At 38.9% G+C, this 22,738-nt stretch overlaps 2 protein-coding genes across 2 annotated transcripts in view; one reads left to right on the top strand and one right to left on the bottom strand.

Moving 5' to 3' along the window:
• The window catches only part of ric3b (RIC3 acetylcholine receptor chaperone b), a 23,239-nt gene extending 17,262 nt beyond the window's left edge, over positions 1 to 5,977 (bottom strand). Inside the window, exon 1 of the mRNA XM_084397172.1 lies at positions 5,785 to 5,977. Coding sequence (XP_084253298.1) covers positions 5,785 to 5,893 — 109 coding nt within the window. The 5' untranslated portion in view covers positions 5,894 to 5,977. The remainder of the gene's footprint in view (positions 1 to 5,784) is intronic.
• A 539-nt stretch (positions 5,978 to 6,516) lies between these two features.
• On the top strand, positions 6,517 to 20,792 carry rpl27a (ribosomal protein L27a). Its single transcript, XM_084396304.1, has 5 exons — positions 6,517 to 6,636; positions 6,932 to 6,995; positions 7,088 to 7,163; positions 18,917 to 19,091; positions 20,631 to 20,792. Exons 1-5 carry the CDS (start codon positions 6,634 to 6,636, stop codon positions 20,757 to 20,759), a joined length of 447 nt encoding a protein of 148 aa, XP_084252430.1. The 5' UTR covers positions 6,517 to 6,633; the 3' UTR covers positions 20,760 to 20,792.
• Positions 20,793 to 22,738: the final 1,946 nt, after the last annotated feature.

Here is a 22,738-nt window from a genome sequence, read left to right as displayed (position 1 = left end):
CGGATTCAACCATCAGAAGGACAGTAATCGATCACTTCATCTGCGTATGAGACAGCACTGGACAGGCCTACGCCTACAGGGACAACTGGCCTGTGCCGACCATAACGCATCACACACAGTTCTGAAGAACACAGCCCTACAAGACGACATCCACAGATTCACAGTTAGAGCTCGTCTTCAGGTACTGCCAACAAAGTCCAGCTCAGCAACATGGTTTCCATCCGCACATGAGCCGTTCTGCCAGCAGCACCACAGCCGGCACAGAGACGATCACACACATCCTGTTCTCCACTGCGTCTCTCATGACACACAGCGCTGGTGTTTCCACCTCTAGCCGGACCACCGCATGCATCTATCAGTGTGGGAGAGCGTGGTTTAACCACTCTCTCGTCTCTGGGTGACACCTGGACGTCCTCTGCATAGGCCTGGACAGGGGTTTCCCACAAATATTCTATCAACATTTTATTTTTTTCTGAACATTTAATTATTTTTTTCCCGGTCCTCACAGACAATCACTCATAAAAATAAAGTTATACATAATAACTGAAAAAGGTGTAGGCTGAAGCCTCTGCTTATTAAGCCTACCCTTTACACATAATTATCAATCAAATGAGCGGCACTTTTTCACTGGGAGTGATTAATACAAGACACACATACATCAATATATATATACACATATGTATATAAAGAAAAAAGAAAGAAGAAAAAAAATTATACACATTGAATTAAATAATTATTTACCACCTTGTTTTTAAACATTTTCTTGAATTTACAAAGTGAATTACACAATTTTAATTCCGTATGCAAATTATTCCATAGATTAACCCCTTTGACAGATATGCATCTATTTTTTGTATTAGTTCTTGCCCTTATTATTTTAAACATATGCATTCCTCTTAGTTTATACTGACCTTCTCTTATTTCAAACAGCCTCTGGATACAGTTTGGAAGCAAATTATTATAGACTTTATACATTGTCTGTACAGTACAGAAATGAACTAAATCAAAAAATTTTAAAGCATTTAAATGACTAAACAATTGATTAGTTGGTTCGTGATAGTCAACGTGTTTTATAATCCTACCACATATATAACATAACCTATAACATATATATTGGATTTATATTGGTTTTATATGCATGTCCCCAAACCTCCACACAATAGGTCATGTATGGAACTATGAGCGCACAATACAAAATATATAATGAATTTTCGTTCAGAATATGTTTAGTTTTATGTAATATTGCAATGGATTGTGACATTTTTCTTTTTACATGATTAAAATGTGGTTTCCAGCATAATTTATGATCTAAGTTACGCCTAGAAATTTAGTTTCATTTACTCTATCTATTTCCTCATTGTTAATCCTAATTTTAACTTTATTAATACTCTTTCGATTACCAAATATTATGAACTTTGTTTTACTTAAATTCAATGACAATCTATTTTCATCCAACCATTTTTTTAAGATCATCAATTCAATTTCCACTGTATTCAGAAGCTGTTCCAAATTTCCCCCTGAACAATATAAATTAGTGTCATCAGCAAACAAAACCATTTTTAATATTTCTGACACTTTACAAATATCATTTATATACAGTGCAAACATTAAGGGGCCTAACACCGAGCCCTGTGGAACTCCACACGTAACTTTCATTAAGTCTGATCTAACATCATTTCTCTGTCGTCAAGGTAACTTTTTAACCAGAAATAGGCTTTGCCTCTTATACCATATCTTTCCAGTTTCCTCATTAGTAGACCATGATCAATAGTATCAAAAGCTTCTTTAAATCCAGGAACACCCCCACAGTATATTCATCACAGTATATTCATCACAGTATATTCATCACAGTATATTCATCACAGTATATTCATCACAGTATATTCATCACAGTATATTCATCACAGTATATTCACTATTACCCACTGAAGTGGGAATCTCCTCTGCCGTTTCCATCACTGCCACTGAGGTCGGCCTATCGGCTCTAAAGCTGTACTGATGTTCACTCAATAGTTTATGTCTGTGAAGTCATCAAGCCTACGCACATGTAGCTTCTCCAAAGTTTAGGAGAACTGGGAAAGCGGAGACATTGGTCTGTAATTGGAAAAAGATGTCTATCACCGCTTTTAAAAATAGGAATAATTTTAGCTGTTTTCATATTATTAGGAAATATACCTGTTAAAAATGATTGATTACAAACATGTGTAAATGGTTTCACTATATATTCTATGATGTTTTTTAATAATGACATGTCAATATCATTACAATCAGTTGAATTTTTATTCTTACAATAATTAACAGTATCAAGTATTTCCCTTTCATGAGTTCCTCTAATCAACACTGAATGGTTATTACTAGAGATATCTACTTCCTCTGGCCTGTCCTCATTCCTCTGCTCCACGAACTTATAACTAACAGTTACTAAACACTCTTAAATGTGTTGGCAATGTCATTCACTTTATTTATAATTCCTGAGTCTTCATTTACAGAATAATTTGGGTAATCTACTTTTCCTCTATTCGTTTTAATTATACTATTAAGCACTTCCCATGTTTTTTTTAGTATTACTCTTATACTTGTTCAATAATGTATGCTAATAGTCCTTTTTACTAAATCTTATAATACTTACTAGTTTATTTTTATATATTTTATAATTATTTTCAGCTTGTTTTGTCATTGTTGCAATAAATGTCCTGTATAAAGCATTCTTCTTTTACACGCCTTCTCTTCTCCATTTGTAACCCATGGTTTGTCCACATTTTTTCACTTCCTTACAAACTTCTTGAAAAAACAATGTTTGTCATATTTTTAAATCAGTGTGGTTATAAAAGCATCACAGGCTCTATTAGATCTTCATGTTCATAAACCTCACTCCAGTTCTGTTTCTTTAGGTCCTCCCGAGGGCAGCGATGGCTTCTGTCCAAGCATTTTAACATCGTTTGTCATATTTTCATTTGGGTTTGTAAAAAATCTTTGGAAGATCGCAAAAACTGGAAGATGATCATATCATTTATAAATAATCCTCCTCCAATTTCATTTGTATATATATTATCAATTAGTGTAGCAGTGTCTGATGTTATTCTACTAGTGAAATATACCTTTACTATACACTGTATCAATAAAGTCAGATGTTCTCTTATGTCCATTTGGATTCAACAAATCAATGTTAAAATCTCCACATATAATTTGTAACTTGTTCTCATTCCATCTATTTCACACACCTACTAATCTATTCATAAATGCATCAATACATGTTCCCGTGTTCTATACACACAACTAATTATTATATGTGTGGATCTTTCAATGTCGATTTCTATGGTTAAGCACTCCAGAATGTTTTCTATAGTCCATGACATACTTTTAATCAAACTACATTTTAACTCTGTATCAACATATAAAGCAACTCCTCCTCCTTTTTTTGTTGACTCTGTTAATCGTACACAAATGATATCCAGTATAAGAGTTGCTTGTGTTTGGCGATCTGATGTGCGAGGGGAGCAGAGGCACAGGCTCTTGAGCCACTGGTTAAGGCCTAGAATAAAGTTTACTGCACTCCATGGGCCGGTTCCACACACACACACACACACTAACCCTACCACTAAACCTACCCATCACAGAAAACATTCTGCATTTTTACATTTTCAAAAAAACTAATTCTGTATGATTTATAAGCTTGTTTACCCATGGGGACCTCTATTTAGGTCCCCACTGTAACACGAGTCCCCATGAGTCTGTGTGCATTCAGGTTGAAGTCCCCACCGGTGTAGAAAAACAGGTACACACACACACACACACACACACACACACACACACACACACACACAGAGTATTCACACACTTTAGCACCAGGGGCGTAGCCAGAATTTTATTTTTGGGGGGGCCCAACTTAAAATGAGGGGGCAACTAATATACAGTATATATATACAGTATAGCCTATATATATAGCCTAGGCTATAGCAGCCTACGACATAGCTCGGCGATTATTATCTTTTACATGAAGTAGGCCTACAAGGGCGATTATAAAAAGTGTCAATGATGTCATCTTACTCCGCAAATAAGAGTTTGGTTCCAAAACGCGATAAACGTTAAATATGTAGGCTATATATTTTTTTTTAGTTCCCCCAAAAATCTGTATTGTAGGCTATCTGGTCGGTGTTGAAAAGTCCATTTTTAATTTTACATAAAATGCTATCCGCGCAGTCAGCGCACCATTCCACGCTTTCTAAACCGCAACGGCGGCGCTTTGAACAAACCCGGCATCCCAGTTTTCCTTCTACTTTGTGATCCACAAAAAAATAAAAAATATTAATAATAATCATTTTGACGGCATTGGTGACCCTGTGGTGGGGAAGAAACGTAAGCCATTGAAATCTAATCATTTAGGCTACTTGAGGAGATTAAGAAGATGACTGAGGGAGGAGGAAAAATCTCGACTGTTGCTTTTTCTCACACGACAGCGTCAAACTTCTGTCACGCTGACACTTTAACCCCAGGGGATCTTTTGAAAAACTTTCAATTGTTTTACTCAAAGTCAACGAAAACCGAGCAGGACCAAGCCATTTTACAGCTGATCGCCGTAAAAAAAAGTTCAGGAGGTATTTCTTAGCGATGGTGATTTTAATGTCGGCTATTTTTAGTCCAGTGCCTGTAAGTTATATAATTAGTATTGACCAAGTTCAGAGGCTGTCATATGTGGATCAACTTACTTTGTTGTGTATTTCAACAGTTAAAATATGAAAAATAACTTTTATATTGATTCAATGGATTAATTGCATTTTGGGGAAAAAGTGTCATGAATTTATTGCATTTTGGGGGGAAACTAATCCTTTTTTATAATAAATATTTGAAAATCAAAATATGGATTTGAAATTATGTTATTATAACCTAAATATGCTATGTGAAAGTTTGAAACAAAAAATAGTGGTTTTAATCTTTCCACTCTCTTGGTAAAGAAAACACATTATTACTCAAAATTAATCATAATGAATTTATCGCGTTTTGAAACCAAACTCTTCATATACAACAGATATAGGCTATACAGGAAATGTGGTCATCACTGGTTGTGAAGGCGGTTCATCAATTGCAAACAAGTCATTGCGCATTGTGCCGATCTGAGTCGAAGTCTCACCGCTATTCCTGTGATGAAATATACGTTTCTGTCTCCTAGCCGCTTCACTCGCTGTCGTCTTGTAGTAAGCTGAAGCAAACTCAGATGTAGATAGCTTTTCTCCTTCTCGCTCATCTTTCCGTGCGTAATATTGTACTTTGCACAACGCTGCCATTCACCGCATGAACTCTCACGCGAAGATGACAGCGTAGGTTATGCACAAGTCAAATCAAGTTTGAAAACAGCCGCATTTTACCGCGCAGTATTTTGACCGGTCAATCTATCAGTTAGACTAACACATCAATAATTTCTTATTTTTATTATTTTATTTTAAGCCATCAGAAATCTGAGGGGGCCGGACATATAAATGAGGGGGCCTAGGCCCACCCAGGCCCCCTCGTGGCTTCGCCACTGTTTAGCACAGTGTTCACATTAGCCCTGTTCTCAGCCACTGCTGCCTCATCAGATCATCGCCTATCCTCTCTATAGTGTTCCACACGCAGAGCTGTGTATGTGAGCTTTATTCATTAATAATGCTTATTTATTAGGTTTGCTAATATCATTACTGGACTAGAAGAAAATACAACGTGTTTCATGAATCAAAAGCAAAAACCCTCATTTGCAGAGGATGCGAACAGCTCGTGTGTGTGTGTGTGTGTGTGTGTGTGTAAGAGCACCTTCCCCGTCCCGCTTCCCCCGCGAGAGCAGCATCTTCGGCAGCAGCAGCGCCACGCACAGCGCCACGCACGACACCACCGTCAGCTTCTGCAGAGTGGACACGGACATGATTAATCCCGTCGGGCTCCTGACTGAGTGACTGCACCTGCTTCAACATCCACATAGACACAGCATCCTCCTCACTTCCGGAGCGCTGCCATAGAAACCACCTCGGCTGCCTCACAGTGGGCGGGGCTAAGCGCTGCGGGTCACGTGAGGACGGGTACTTTCATCAGCGCTGATTAAGATCTACTATTATTTCTTACTGGTTTTTATTTAATCATCCCATAGATACTGCTGGGGCATGTTCCCTTGTTTTTAAACTCAGGAACCAGTCGTTGAAATAATTAGAAAATAATTTCATATGCAAATATGTGTTTCCATTGAGGCATATGTCATTTGATATTTCAGTGAGACCTGCAGCAAGAGACTTATATTGCCTTGTGTTAGCTTTGCCTGCAGGGATAAATAGAGGAAACCAGTTACACAACAAACAAACGCCTACATTAAAATTCTTTTTTCTTTCTGTCTTCTACGGCGTCTATTTACAATTTTTTTTAACATTAGATGTGCTCAATTCAGAAATATATGTATTAGACTGAATCTAACTAAAACACGTAATTAAAATGTTTTAAATAGAATGGGGGTTAGGGTTAGGGTTTGGGTAGAATAGAATATTCGGTCTTGCAGTAGCAGTTTATCCTCCCGCCCGCTGGAGGCGCTCTCTCGCCGTAATCCCGCGCAGAGCGACAGACACGCATTATCTCGCGAGATCACAGTGGCCACTTCCTCTTTGCGTTCTCGCCGCCATGGTAGGTGCTCATGAAGAGTTCTCCCACTGTCATTAACGCATCAATCCTTCTTAATCCTTTATTAAATGGAGCCAGAACATAATTATAACTTGTTGATATGTTTTCCTTATGTGTTTAAGTATGATTATCAGTCAGTATTGTGCATGTGTGTTGGATATAGCGGTGTTTTAGCGGCATTGCTGCGGTGTAGCGGCGCTCGCGCTCTCGGCCTCTGGCAGAGCTGGAGTGTGTCTCATACCGAAGCTCTTCCACTACACTGAAATACTCGTGTAATAAACATGTCATCTCTTCACAGCCGACCAAGAAGTCCAAGACTAGGAAGCTGCGCGGGCACGTCAGCCACGGGCACGGGCGCATCGGTGAGTGAGCGCGCGACACTCGTGAGATAAGTTACAGCGAAGATGTTTAGCGCGGGCTAATGTGGCATTAATGTGTGTGTGTGTGTGTGCAGGCAAGCACAGAAAGCATCCCGGAGGTCGCGGTAACGCCGGTGGAATGCATCATCACAGGATCAACTTCGACAAATAGTGAGTAAAGACCATCAACACCAGTCACGTGTCCCGCACGAGCTGTGAACGCGCTTATAACCGAGTGTAAAGTGTGTGTTAGTGTGTTTAGTAAAGAGCATCAGCATCAGTCACGTGTCCAGCTCGAGATGTGAACGCGCTTATAACCGAGTGTAAAGTGTGTGTTAGTGTGTTTAGTAAAGAGCATCAGCATCAGTCACGTGTCCAGCTCGAGATGTGAAAGTGTAAAGTGTGTGTTAGTGTGTTTAGTAAAGACCATCAGCAACAGTCACGGTCGTGAAACAGTGTAAAGTGTGTTAGTGTGTTTAGTAAAGAGCATCAGCATCAGTCACGTGTCCAGCTCGAGATGTGAAACAGTGTAAAGTGTGTGTTAGTGTGTTTAGTAAAGACCATCAGCAACAGTCACGTGTCCAGCACGAGCAGTGTAAAGTGTGTGTTAGTGTGTTTAGAGCTCATCCAGTCAGTGCTGAAACGGCTCATATCAGGCCTAGTGAACACACACACACACACACTCATACTGATTCAGCAGATGTTTTATCCAGAACTACTCGCAGACGAGGAACTAGGGCTGGGAATCTCTACCTCACGATTCAGAGCGTAAAGATTATCTGTGTGTGTGTGTGACTACTTGGCACTTTTAAAGCATAGTATTTATGATGACCCATAAAGAATTTACTTCCTATATTCATTTTATTAATAAAACAAATGGAAGTGCTTTGGCAAGTCATCTGTAAGGTTATGTTTGCCAGCATATGACCCAACAAGAACCAAGAGGAAAATAACCGTGTGCCTGTACTAGCAGCGTACAGTCAGGTCCATGAATATCGGGACATCGACACAGTTCTAATCTTTTTGGCTCTATACACCACCACAACGATCAAGATGTGCTTTAACTGCAGACGTTCAGCTTTAATTTGAGGGTATTTACATCCAAATCAAGTGAACGGTGTAGGAATTACAACAGTTTGTATATGTGCCTCCCACTTTTTAAGGGACCAAAACTAGGGCTGGGCGATAAATCGATTTTATCGATTAATTCGACTGTTTACGTCGATTTGTTTGAATGAAAATCAAACACAAACAACACGGCAAGACCGCGGCAGCACAAACACACCAGAGCATGTGAGCGGAGTGGGGCGGTGAGAATCTCCGCTCATCATCGCTCACGGAACTGTTCACCCTCCGCTCCCCCGCTCAAAGCTACATCCGGCCGCTCCGCTCATTATCGCTCAGCGCTCAACGAGGTTTGCTTCCCGCTCCACTCAGATCGCCCCCCACTCGCTCCAAAAAAGGAAAAAAATCTACATGTATATCACTTTTAGCTTAGACCACAGCCTTACCTCCTAAAGAACTAATGAGCAACAACAACAGTTTTCAAATAGAAATGTTTTATTTCAAATTACAGGCCTATAAGAAGGAATATAGCCTACACAAAAAGTCCTGTAAAATTAAACGAATAAATGGGCCTAATAATATAAATAAAAATTATATAAACAAATATACATACATTTTTTAAAAGTAAATTAACTATAAGGCCAGAATTTTGATGTGAACTTTTGCGCAACGCGCACGATTAATTTAAATTGGCTTCCATACACAAACTGCTGTAAAATTAAACGAATAAATGGGCCTAATAATATAAATATTATTACGGACGACACAAATTCGGCTAAATAAAACAAACCATTAGGTCTACTTGAATGAAAAAACGAATTTGTTTGAATATTACGCTATATTTAATTTACACTTTGTTACAAGTTACCGTATTCAATTTGCTAACCTTTTGTTTTCTTCTCAGCGTGTTCGCGTAGCTCACGTTCATGTTTTCGAGAGATGTCTTTTAAATTCCAAAATGAATCTTTGCTGACTGAAACGATGTCTCCACATTCATTTTCTTGTACCACATTATCATTGTTAGTTACTTAGTTATAGTACACCTGACCTGTATGACTTCTCATTTTCCTTTTTGAAGTAGCCTTTTTGAACTCCATTATTGAGCCGAGTTTTGACTGAAAATAGTCTACTGTTGATGACTGTGCAAGACAGATGGATCCTGGTTTAGGCTTGACTGAGCATGCTTCAGACTCGTGGTGTGAGCGGAGCGAAATTGGAGCGGGAAATAAGGCGACGCTCCGTCCTTTTAAAAATGCCGCTCTGTCCAAGATCCTCCCGCTCCCCGCTCGCTCCACTCCGCTCACATGCTCTGAAACACACCCGGCAAAAAACAATCTACAGTCTTACAAACTGAATCCGCAGAGCTGCCAACTCTCACGAATTCACCGTGAGACTCACGCAATTGTCACTTTTTACACGCTACACATCCATTTTCTCACGCAGAGAAAAGTCGCGAAGCAAAGAGGACACTGACACCGACAGACAAGACAGAGAAGGTTACTATTGCTATGAAACAAATTCTCAGCTCTCAGATTCTGTCGATTTAATTACGAAATTCAAACGATAAACACCGTTTTGGCGCTTGACAGATCGCTGACAGAGTTCAAGCGGCACGTGAACAGATCATTACTCTTTACTACTACTAGTAGGCTAAATAAACACGAATGATCAATAGGTAATTTGAAAGATACAGTTCAACTTACCGAAATAAAATAAAATCGATCATCTGTGTTTTTCAACTGCGGAAAGAGGTCTATAATAACAGCTAGAGGACAATACGTCACGTAAAGTTACTTTTACCTCTGGAAAGCCCATTAATGACCATAGCACGTTAGTTGGACTTTAAAATAATTGCTGTAGAGAGTAGTATTTTGCTAAATATGATAACTATATTACATATTTATTATATTTTTACCTATATCATTAAAATATTATAATGTGTAAAAAAACGCATATTTAATTTGAGATGTTATTTTTAACCTTTAATAATAATACCAGCTGACAGGGCTTTAAATTAACATGTATCTACTGTACCTAGTATTTATCCAAAGGAATCGATATTGAATCAAGATCAGGATCAAATCACAAGAATTGAAATTGTGAAAGCAATAATAAAAACAGTAGCATACCAGTCATTGTACCATGTAAACATTGTGTTGTCACTAAACTTAATAATTCTGTTTAGTTACCAAATGTTTTGACAATCACAATACACTTTATTGTGATGTACTTTTTTTTTTTCCACGTTCCCCACCAATCCCAATCCACCCATTTCATGTTCTGTTCTGTTCTGTTCTGTTCTGGGGGCTGTTCCATAAAACAAGATTAGAGTATAAGCCAGGCTTATTTCGGTTAGTCAGGCTTATTGTCGGTGGATTCTGTTTCATAAAGCAAACTTAAAATAGTTCAAACTCAGTTACCCTGGCAACTTATGCTGGGAAACTAGCCTGGTCCAGGGCAGGCTAACTGTCAGGCTAAGCCCCAGCTGTTACACAGATCCTCTAACACTGACCGATAGGAACACAATGATATTACCACTGACACTCTCTCATACCATTATTGGACTTTATTAACCACTATTAGTCCAAAAATAAATACACAGTATACAGAAAATCAACTTAAGGCTACAATGATAAATTAGACATATATAGACATAGATAGATAGATAGATAGATAGATAGATATAGATAGATATAGATAGATAGATAGATAGATATAGATAGATAGATATAGATAGATAGATATAGATAGATAGATAGATAGATAGATAGATATAGATAGATAGATAGATAGATAGATAGATAGATAGATATAGATATAGATAGATAGATATAGATAGATAGATAGATAGATAGATAGATAGATAGATAGATAGATAGATAGATATAGATAGATAGATAGATAGATAGATAGATAGATAGATAGATAGATAGATAGATAGATAGATAGATAGATAGATAGATAGAGATAGAGATATATATATAGATAGATAGATAGATAGATAGATAGATAGATAGGCCTAAATACAATATATATGCTACAGGTTTTATTTTTTTACTGGCTGAATGTTTTGTGCCCAAGATTGAATTAGATTGTTTTAAAGATTTATGAATACATTTCTCTCTGGTTTTGTTTGGCAGCTGTTGTACATGTTTATGATTAGAAGAACATTAGAACACAATCTAAAAACAAGCTTTGTAAAGCAGAAGTTAAAATCACAAAATTAAAAATAAATAATTACAAAAGCAGAGTATACATTTTAACTGGTGAGATGAATCTGAGCTTAGTAATTGACAGTATATTAACCTACATTTGATTTACCCCATTACAATAGTCCCTTTACAGTTATTGCTATCATAAAAATATACACACAGGTTTAAAATTCTAAATAAGGCACATCTAATGTCCAAATAACATATATATATATATATATATATATATATATATATATATATATATATATATATATATATATATATATATATCGTCGCTGCCCGATGAAAATCACGTATGTCCAAAACGGTTACTTTTCAGGAAGTGAAAAAAACACCGTAATTTAAAAGCATATGAACATAGCGTTGTCATACTTGGTATGGCATCTTTAAATGTAGCCATATTCTTGCCAGTGTAATGATATAATCCACATTTGACCAAAATCGAGTTTAAATGGACATACGCGCATATTTTACAGTAACGGTGGTCGATACGCGTTTTTCCGATCATTAATTAGAATGGCCAAGTCGCGTTTCATATTGACAGATGAATATGCTCAGTTTATTAAATAGCCTACGTCTCCGTTTATTAAATACGCTCAGTTTATTAAATGTCTCTTGCAAACTATGAAGGGACAATGAATCAATACACTCATTGCTGACCCCAGGGCCGGCGCGTCCATATAACTAGGCAATTGCCTAGAGCGGCACTTTTGTAAGGGCATACATAATCAGAGAGTTGCCTTTTTCTTTTCGTTTTGAATTATTTCGTTTAAAGACTTTTCAAGCTTTGTGTATTTGATGTCTTTCTCATGTCTGTGTGAGGCATACACTGAGTTTCGTTAATGAGATGCGCTCCAGTTAACGTGCAATGCAAGTGAACGCGATGGCGCCTCCATGATTATATTGTCTGCTATATACCGGTTTTTGCTTATTTATTAAATCCATGGTTGATGAAAAATTGATTAAAATTAAGATACAATTTATACAAAACTAAATTCACTTTAAAGAAAGGTTTTCTACAAAACAAAACTTAATGAAGTGGTCAAAATCATGTCTGACCCGTCTCAAATTGTGCATCCTATTACTCGTGCTGTTCACTTTTCATACTTTCAACAGCATTGTAGACCTACAGACTCTATTTGTACAAACTGCACATTCATTTAATTCTGAATTTTGTTGAAAGGCTTCAAATCAAGTTCACGGATAATTGTGCGTGCATTTATTAATCATTATGATACTAAACTCATAACAAAGTAGGCTATGCTATGTACAAAAAAAATACAGCCATTTCTGTTTTTTTCTTTTAAACAAAAAAAAGGAAAAAAAGCTACACCTTTTTTTTTACATTTCATCTTTCATTCCGAAATAGAATAATGAATGGACGAAAAAGTATACGGACCCAACATGTAGGCTATTAGCCTTTTTACCCGTTATCAATCTAAATTAATCTCGTTTTTAATTTAACTTAATTTCGTTTTTCTTTATTTAAATTTCGTTGTTCTTTATTTAAATTTCGGTTTTTTCTTTATTTAATTTTCGTTTTTTCTTTATTTAAATGTCATTTTCTTTATTTAAATTTAGTTTTTTCTGTATTTAAATTGAATTTTTCTTTTTTTAAATTTAGTTTTTTTCTTTATTTAAATTTTGTTTTTCTTTATTTAAATCTACCCTTTACTGTGTCAGTAATTTATTAGTCAGAAAAATATTAGACTACCTTAAAAGTATTGCTTAAGTTAACAGGCCCGTGCGTTAACATCTCCACAATAAACAGTGACAATTACTTCGTCTAGACCATTTACTGGTAAATAACAGTTGTGAATATATTGCGAATATATAATAAACTTGAACAGTTGTCAAAAACAAACGTTTGCTGATACTTTACCTCACAGAGTTATTCGGCTATCCAATGCTGAGCTTCCAGAGACGCTTAGACCGCGAGATGCCTCCACAGAGCGGGAGATACGCGGCGTGATTGACAGCTTTGACACCAAATGGATATACGTGAAAATCAGATGACATGATTTCACAACTTTTCATAGGTCATTTAGATATGTGAAGCATACTGTATACGGAAATGAACCTGGACATTCTATCCGTCGAAAAATCTCAAAATCGGCAAAATGGACATACGCGGTTTTCATCGGACAGCGACGATATATATATATATATATATATATATAAAATGTACTTTGTCTTTCAATTCAAACACATTTAACACAATTATACAAATTTACAGTTCCTTTAAAGACATCATATTTTCCCCCAATAAATATTCCTTATTTTTCCTTCTACTTTTTTTCTTTTGTGATAATACCCACCAACACATAGCCTAAAAACACACATGAATAGAACAATAACCAAAAAGTACATAGTTAGACACTTTTACATATGATTTAAGGGGGAAAAGACAAAAAATATATAAATAAATAGTAATAAAAATTTAACATTAACATATTTATATCAAACTCTTATAATGACACATAATTCCTAATAGTTATTCAAGTAATGTTATTTGAATATCAAATATTCAATATTAAATAAGTAAATAAATAAAATAACAAATAACTAGAAATAAAAGGGAGGGAGGGTTATATAAAAATGTAGTTAATGTAGGCTAATATATATTCCTTTATTTTATGGAATATTCTTTGATTTTAGAGTTGCACATATCTTTTCAAATTGTATACACTTGCTCTTAATTTAATGTTATCCTCTCCATAATGTACTTTAGAAACTAAATCTACTCATTTAAAACTGGGGATTCTTGCTTTCTCCAAAAAAATACTGCATTAAAAGCTGTAATTCTCCGCATTATAAATAAGTATACATCATCTTTATTAAGTAGCATAGGACCTATACCCAAAACTATATTTTTTATCTTTATATATTTAGTTTCTTAAAAAAATCTTCCCTGAATTAGGCTACTTCTGTTAAAAAAAATGTTATTAGAAGTATAAAATATGAGTGTAATGAGTTCACTGCAACTTATCCAACATCCTAAAGATAAATTATTATAATTAGAAGATATTTCTGGTGTTATAAAATATCGCATATTAATTTTCCAAGCAAAATGTATATTTTAGTCAGAATTATTGCGCTGCTATTTGGAGCGCATGCGCGCAGCAGCGCTTGTTCAATATGAAAATTAGCAGCAAAATGGATACATTTGCATGACTTTCGAACATTTACAGATGGAGAATATAACTGTAAAATGTAAGTTTTGCACTGAGGGGGAAAAAACATGTTACAAACGCATAAACAGCACAAAATATACGCTGTTTGATGGTGGATCGATTTGATCTGTGATCGACCTCTAGGGCTGCTTCAGAAACGCGTGCACACGCAATTATCTAGACTAGATAAACCTGGATCAAATTAGTGAGATTGCGTGAGCTTCAATTACCTTTTATGGAACCACTTTAGCCCCAACTCATTTGTTAGGCTCATTCAAGTCCGGTTTTGGAGTTTAATCCCCGCTTTTCTAAGCGGCTTTTATGGAACAGCCCCCTGTTCTGTTCTGTTCTGTTCTGTTCTGTTCTGTTCTGTTACATTTTCACTGTTTACAAAGGCAAGGCCTGCCATCTTGTCTTTCTGGCTTGTTGTTTCTGATTGCACTTTAACCCCAAGGGGAAAATCCAAATCAAATCCCAGAAGGGAAAATCAAAACAAAATAAAGTTAAAAATTGTTTTGAACAATTTCTTTGTCATCTGCAGATTGATTTTAAGAAAAAAAAAAAACGGTTTAAATCGTAAATCGGATTTTTTTTTGTGAAAAAAATCGGGGATTTTTTTTTTTAGGCCATATCGCCCAGCCCTAACCAAAAGTAATGGGACAGATTAACAATCATAAATCAAACTTTCACTTTTTAATACTTGGTTGCAAATCCTTTGCAGTCAATTACAGCCTGAAGTCTGGAGCGCATAGACATCACTAGATGCTGGGCTTCATCCCTGGTGATGCTCTGCAGGCCTCTACTGCAGCGGTCTTCAGTTCCTGCTTGTTCTTGGGGCATTCTCCCTTCAGTTTTGTCTTCAGCAAGTGAAATGCATGCTCAATCGGATTCAGGTCAGGGGATTGACTTGGCCATTGCGTAACATTCCACTTCTTTCCCTTAAACAACTCTCTGGTTGCTTTCGCAGTATGCTTCGGGTCATTGTCCATCTGCACTGTGAAGCGCAGTCCAATTTCTAATCCGTTGTGGTGGTGTATAGAGCCAAAAAGATTAGAACTGTGTCGATGTCCCAATATTTATGGACCTGACTGTACTTGTATACAAACTTCAGCATATTCTGAACCTCTAGCATTTAATAATAGACTTCTAACCCACATCCTCCTGTTATGTGCAATGACCAATATAATCCTTCAGACAAAAAAACATTTTGCCATAGCAAATTCACAAACAGTGTTCGTTCAGGAGTATAGACTGATGTACCAGCAGCTCTCATGTTGTGGACTTACGCATATTCTGAATAATTAGTAACATACAAAGCCACTCTTATACACAACTAAATAATAAAATGACTTAAATGGTTTGCTGTATACCACAATCAGACACAGCTTTAAGAGTGAGTGAACATCAGCAGAGATCAGTGTAGCTTTAGTGTCTGGCACTGCACTGACACACACTGAGCCTGCGGAGGGCCGGATAGCAGATCGGCTTACAGCACACTGATGAGAAAGCTAAACACTACAGAAGCAGCTCTCATGCAGAAAACACTAAATGGGTAACAATGAAATTGATTCGATTTCCCCCCCCCACCCTATGAGGAACACGAGCACTGCATCCTCAGAGGCGATTAGCAGGACTAGTGCTCGAGATAGTCAGATACTCTGTGCTCTACTGATCAGGGCTGGGTAGAAGATGTCGGTTTCTCCATTTTAATCGATTCTCAGTTTTACGACCCGATATCGATGCTTAAATCCCAAGACTCGATTAGTCATCCTTAGGCCTGTCACGATAACAAATTTTGCTGGACGATAAATTGTCCAAGAAATTATCGCGATAAACGATAATATTGTCGTTCTGAGACCATTTTCATTTCATATAATTATAATGGCATAATAATGCAGGTACACCTTTTCAACGATCTATAAACTTTTATTTCTAAAGAATATTAAACATTGAAAACGGAAAACATTTTAAATATCCCAAAAAATGAACAAAACAACCAAAAACAATGAAAGCAATGGACTCTTAGTGTCTGTTAACAAAATAAATGTCTGTTAATAAATAAAATGAAACAAAATTGCACTTCAAAAAATATTAAACATTAGGCTTTAGACATTATTAAATAGTGATACATTCCATAACAGGCAAAACTGACAGTTAGGACCTTTGTAAACAAATAAAAAAAAGCCTCAACAAGCCATATCGCACAATTTTGCACTGTTACTCCTGTTACTTTGTCCTCCTGTTACTTTGTCAAGTGATTGTGTACTGTCGGGAAGACGGAGACGCACTTTATTGCGTGCATGCTACGCACTGAAAATACTTGGTTAGGATTAGGGGTGAGGAGTGCGTGCGTATTACACGCCATAAAGAGCGTATCATATGCACGCAAAAACTATTTTTGGCGTATAAATGGCACGAGAAATAACATTCGTGGTATAGATACGCATTTTCATGTGATCGGGCTCGCTGTCGCAACTCACAACTAGCGTCTTCTCTCTCTCCCGGCAGTAGCCGCAAACACTCCCGCCGGCGCTTTCCCACACAAAGACCATGTGACTGACAAGCGCCGCGGAGCCGCCTTCCCACACAAAGACCATGCAACTGACAACAAGAGGGTTCACTCCTCCTATACGCTAAAGAACCGAGCGAGAGTGGTCATCCAGTCTCTTTGGTAGAGAGAGAGAGACGAGGAAAACAAACAAGCATGCAAATGGAATTATCGCGGCCGGAAAAATTATCGAGCTCGTTTTTTTTTATCGTGCGATTAATCGACTTATCGACTATCGCGACAGGCCTAGTCATCCTGTCCTCAGCTGATGAATGAATGCAACATTGTAGCACATCCCATCCAATACATCACAGTAATCTTTGTGCTTTGTTATTATTGATATGAAACAAAGTCTCAGATTTCAAATGACGTCCATTTTCTTATGAAATTCAGAAACATAAACACTGTGTTGTCGCTGTGGCGTGAGATGGCTCTGGCTCAGCTCTAGAGAAGCACATGATCTTCTCCTCCGCCTGAATAACACCAGTTACAGCGCCAGATAAACACTTATAAAAACTTAAAGAAGTTCGTATCATGTGACATCGCTCAGTGTTTCAACCGTGGAAAGACGTCAGTAAAGGATGTCATGTGACGTCACATATACCTCAGAAAAACCAGATCCAGTGACCATAAACTCGTCAGTCAGCGAGAGATTAACTCTAGAGAGGAGCATTCTGCTGAATATTTGCACCATATTACATATTCATTATCATTTAATATTCTTCACGTTTTAATGGATGTTTGAATAATTCTGGCAGGTTTTTATGACAGCCACCATTTAAATGTTTATATTTCATAACTTTATTATCTTAAAAATAAATAAGTGTATTTTAAGTGTTTGTACAAATCAGTTAATGTTTACCTTCAGTATTAGAGTAGCTAATGAAGGCTATAGGCTACAACTGACTCCCATAGTTTACAGCATTAGTGAAGAGATGTTTAGCTTGAGGAAATGTGCCGTGTGTTGAACCCGATATCCACAATATTCAATACTGAGTCGAACTGTGAAATTTGTCTCAATCCCCAGCCCTGATAGCTATACGCTGGAAGTGACCAGGAATGGGTTGAATGACTTAAGTGTTCAGTCAGCGGTGCTGTAGTGCTCTATACAGGCCTGAGCGTTTAGAGGTAGACACACACACACACACACACACACACACACGGGTCAGTGATGATGAACTTCAAGTATGATGACCTCAGATATGAGCAGCTCAGGGTTATCACAGGGACTGCAGTGTTGGAGATCTGACTGCAGGTTATCTGTAGCACAGCCGTCTGTAATCACAGGAAGATTTGTGCTTGGTCACATTTAATGTTTATTAGTTTAGTAAACAATGAAAATACTTCAGCTTTGAGTTCTGTTAGTTTTATCATGTGGTGTTGTGTGTAATGTGACGGACCGATTGCCCTGGGCAGAGCTAGTGTACGCCAGCCTGAGAGGGTTACCTCAGGAGAGCCGCTCACTGCCTGTGACCCGCTAGCACACGCACACACGACATTACACACCTTTATTCTGCTGTGGCTCTTAAACACATCTGTAATCTGGCCCCTGTTCCCCCTGAGGGGAGCCAGTGACCCCTACACTGTAGACGAGCCTGTTACGCTGTCAGACTCTCGTTAGTGCTGTCCGGCACAGAGCTACTTCACAGGGATAATGTTAAAGGATAAGTTCGGTATTTTACACTTAAAGCCCTGTTTTCAGATCGTGTCTGATGAAGTAGAACGGTTAAGATTAAAGTTTGGAGAGGTCTGAGTGCTCAGGTGTTCACTGATGTGCTAACACACGAGCCGCCGCAAAAGATGCTTTCCTACAGGGTTTAGATCTGTGATCATCTCAGGCGTGTTTAGTGCGGTACACAGAACTGACCCCAGATCAGTGGTGATTCAGTGATGCCAGACGCTGATGTGTGTGTGTGTCGTCAGTCACCCGGGGTACTTCGGGAAGGTGGGCATGAGGCACTACCATCTGAAGAGGAACACGGTGTTCTGCCCCACCATTAACCTGGACAAGCTGTGGACACTGGTCAGCGAGCAGACGAGAGTGAACTACGGCAAGAAGCCCGACGGCCCCGCGCCCATCATCGACGTCGTGCGCGCCGTGAGTACACACACACACACACACACACTCTCTCACACACACACTCACACACACACTCTCTCTCACACACACACACACTCTCTCTCACACACACACACACACCGCTCAGAGGTCCGACGGTAGTGTAACAGCAGCGCTTCTGTGTTGTACATAGAACGGAGGCTCACTATTGGCCGCTGGTCATGTGTGTGTGATGCTGGCCAATAGTGAGCCTCCGTTCTGATGTACACAGAAGCGCTGCGCTGTTACACTACGTGAACTCACTCAGAGACACACAGAAGAAAAGAGTTGAATAAAGTCTTTATTTTTGTTTTTTGCACACAAAGTATTCTCGTCGCTTGATAAACTTGGTTGAGCCGCTGTAGTCACTTGGACTATCGAGTTTTAATGTAGCTTTAGTAAAGAATAGTCTATTTAATTTATAATTCATGCCTGTTAGGCAAATGTAAATATGACATTTATTATAGGTTTGTTTTTTGCATGATTGCTAATGATAGTTGCTATCATAGATGCATGATAGTTAATAGTTATTTCTGAAGCCAAATGTTAATTTGATAGCTTTCAGTGACCCTGTAATGTTGGATGGCTATAATTAATGTTTAACATTAGAGGGGGAAAATCATTTTTATCCTGACATCAGCTGTGTTAGTATCAGTGAGACTGGCCTTTATGTTGTCTCTACATTCATTTGTAGATTAATTGTGAAATTGTTACATTATAAAATATATAAACTAATATAAAACCATAAAAATGTAATTAAGCAAGTTAATGTTTTTAATCGATTGACAGCACTAATATATATGTATTATATCCGTGGTTAGTCATGGGTCGTGTATGGCATTAAAAATATTTTTAAAAAATGATTAAAAAGGCCTTATTTTATTTGAAGATGCCTGCAGAAACCCTGATATATTGTGGATAAAGTAGAACATGTTTAGTCCAGTGCATCTGCTTTACAGCGACCCCAAACCTCTGTCATACTCTGTGAAGCGCTGTCGCTGCAGTAATGTGCTCTATGAAGAGAGCAGCCGCAGATCTGTGCTCATCAACTACACCTGTGTCTTAATCAGGGTCATATTTAAAAACCTTATTCAGGGGTGTGATTCTTCCGGATAAATGCTACCTGTAAATGCTCTCGTAAATCATACAAATCCGTTCTTTTTTTTCGGGTCTCGCTCAAAGCACGGTTCGGGTATTGGTAAGCATAATGACCGCTCACCACTGTCAGTGTTTTGAGCCTCTGATTCATGTCATGTCACTCTGCAAGTCCATTCATCCGTCTCGCTGGAACTTCCTTCAGAGCAGAGCTCCACCACAGAGCCTGCACTCGCTGCCGAAGGCTATTCCTTTTCTTAGCTGAAGCCGACAACGGGACAAAATAAATGTAAAGAGAGACATAGTGGACTTCCTGTTTTCATTTTGACACGAATAATAAATTCTGTTATGATGCATGAGTGTGATCCGTCAGGAGTGTGTGTGTCCTGCTGAGCTGGAGCTGTGTCTGGTTCTCTCCTCTGACCTCTGACCTGTGTGTTTCAGGGCTACTTCAAAGTGCTGGGCAAAGGCAAGCTGCCGAAGCAGCCGGTGATCGTGAAGGCCAAGTTCTTCAGCCGGCGGGCCGAGGAGAAGATCAAGGGAGTCGGAGGAGCGTGTGTGCTGACCGCATAAACCCCTTTCTTAAATAAAGCTGATGAAACTCTCTCTCCTGCTTCGTCTCGCATCACTGACCTCCACAACTACACCTCAGCCACTCATGCTAACAGCTAACACTGACCTCCACCTGTGCTGAGCTGAGCTCCTGTGACGGCTCTCAGGGGTTCAGATCCACAGGACACAACTACACCTCAGACACTCATGCTAACAGCTAACACTGACCTCAGACACTCATGCTAACAGCTAACACTGACCTCAGACACTCATGCTAACAGCTAACACTGACCTCAGACACTCATGCTAACAGCTAACACTGACCTCACCTGTGCTGAGCTGAGCTCCTGTGACGGCTCTAGAGCTCCGACTCTCCACAGGACACAACTACACCACAGTCACTCATGCTAACCGCTAACACTGACCTCACCTGTGCTGAGCTGAGCTCCTGTGACGGCTCTAGAGCTCCGACTCTCCACAGGACACAACTACACCACAGTCACTCATGCTAACCGCTAACACTGACCTCCACCTGTGCAGAGCTGAGCTCCTGTGACGGCTCTAGAGCTCCGACTCTCCACAGGACACAACTACACCACAGTCACTCATGCTAACCGCTAACACTGACCTCACCTGTGCTGAGCTGAGCTCCTGTGACGGCTCTCAGGGGTTCAGATCCACAGGACACAACTACACCTCAGACACTCATGCTAACCGCTAACACTGACCTCACCTGTGCTGAGCTGAGCTCCTGTGACGGCTCTCAGGGGTTCAGATCCACAGGACACAACTACACCTCAGACACTCATGCTAACCGCTAACACTGACCTCACCTGTGCTGAGCTGAGCTCCTGTGACGGCTCTCAGGGGTTCAGATCCACAGGACACAACTACACCTCAGACACTCATGCTAACCGCTAACACTGACCTCACCTGTGCTGAGCTGAGCTCCTGTGACGACTCTAGAGCGCAGACTCTCCACAGGACACAACTACACCTCAGACACTCATGCTAACCGCTAACACTGACCTCACCTGTGCTGAGCTGAGCTCCTGTGACGGCTCTCAGGGGTTCAGATCCACAGGACACAACTACACCTCAGACACTCATGCTAACCGCTAACACTGACCTCACCTGTGCTGAGCTGAGCTCCTGTGACGGCTCTCAGGGGTTCAGATCCACAGGACACAACTACACCTCAGACACTCATGCTAACCGCTAAAACTCACCAGTAGTGCTGAGGGCAGGTCTGCATCTCTTCCAGTCTGCTGCGACTTAAAGCTTGGCTCTGATTGGTCGAACTGAATGTAGCTGCACTGAAAAAGATGTACTTTTAAATTGTCAAAAATGCGACTGGCGCAGACAAGTGATGTTAATGTAGTACAAATCTTACCTGGAATCTCAAAATAATGAGGTTCCAAAAGTCTCACGGCATGCAGACATGAAGCTGGGTAAAATAAAGCACATGACTACGCTTTCTATTAATTAGTTCCCCCAGAAAACCTCTAAACTCTTACATCACTCGCCCTTCAGTAGTTCCAGACCATTTGAGACTTTACTTCATCGAAACAAAAACAGATATTTTAATGAAGCCTGAGATTTATTCCCTCCGATCGATTCTCCAAAACCGTCCATGTTTTAAGAAATTCTCTGCTAAAACACCTGATCTCCATATGAGTCGTGTGGTTTCCCCCGGGTCCTCTAAAGAGACACAATCGCTCTATATTATAAAGGTTTAAATGTATATTTCTAAATCTAATCACACTCATACACACACACGCAGAGATGACACACACAAACACATCTGATGACCAGAAGCTCTGAGGTGCTCATTATCATAACCAATCACAGCCGTTCAACAGAACCAATCAGCTTTAGTCGTGTGTGTTGCACGCGTGTTTCAATTTAAACAAGTAAAAACTTTTAAACATCTTTGGAAAATGTTATGATGCCTTTCAAATAATGTGATGTTGAAATCTTCAGTGGTACAAACTAATGCA

The sequence above is a fragment of the Rutilus rutilus genome (assembly GCF_951802725.1).
Source record: "Rutilus rutilus genome assembly, chromosome: 23".
NCBI lineage: Eukaryota > Metazoa > Chordata > Actinopteri > Cypriniformes > Leuciscidae > Rutilus > Rutilus rutilus.
Note: the sequence above shows the minus strand (reverse complement) of the source record. Positions and strands in the feature narration are given on the sequence as shown.

Excerpts from the sequence above, each read along its gene's own strand:
- rpl27a (XM_084396304.1), top strand. Across the intron at positions 7,164-18,916 it reads AGGATCAACTTCGACAAATA|TCACCCGGGGTACTTCGGGA; the intron begins GTGAGTAAAGAC and ends GTGTGTCGTCAG. Across the intron at positions 19,092-20,630 it reads TCATCGACGTCGTGCGCGCC|GGCTACTTCAAAGTGCTGGG; the intron begins GTGAGTACACAC and ends TGTGTGTTTCAG.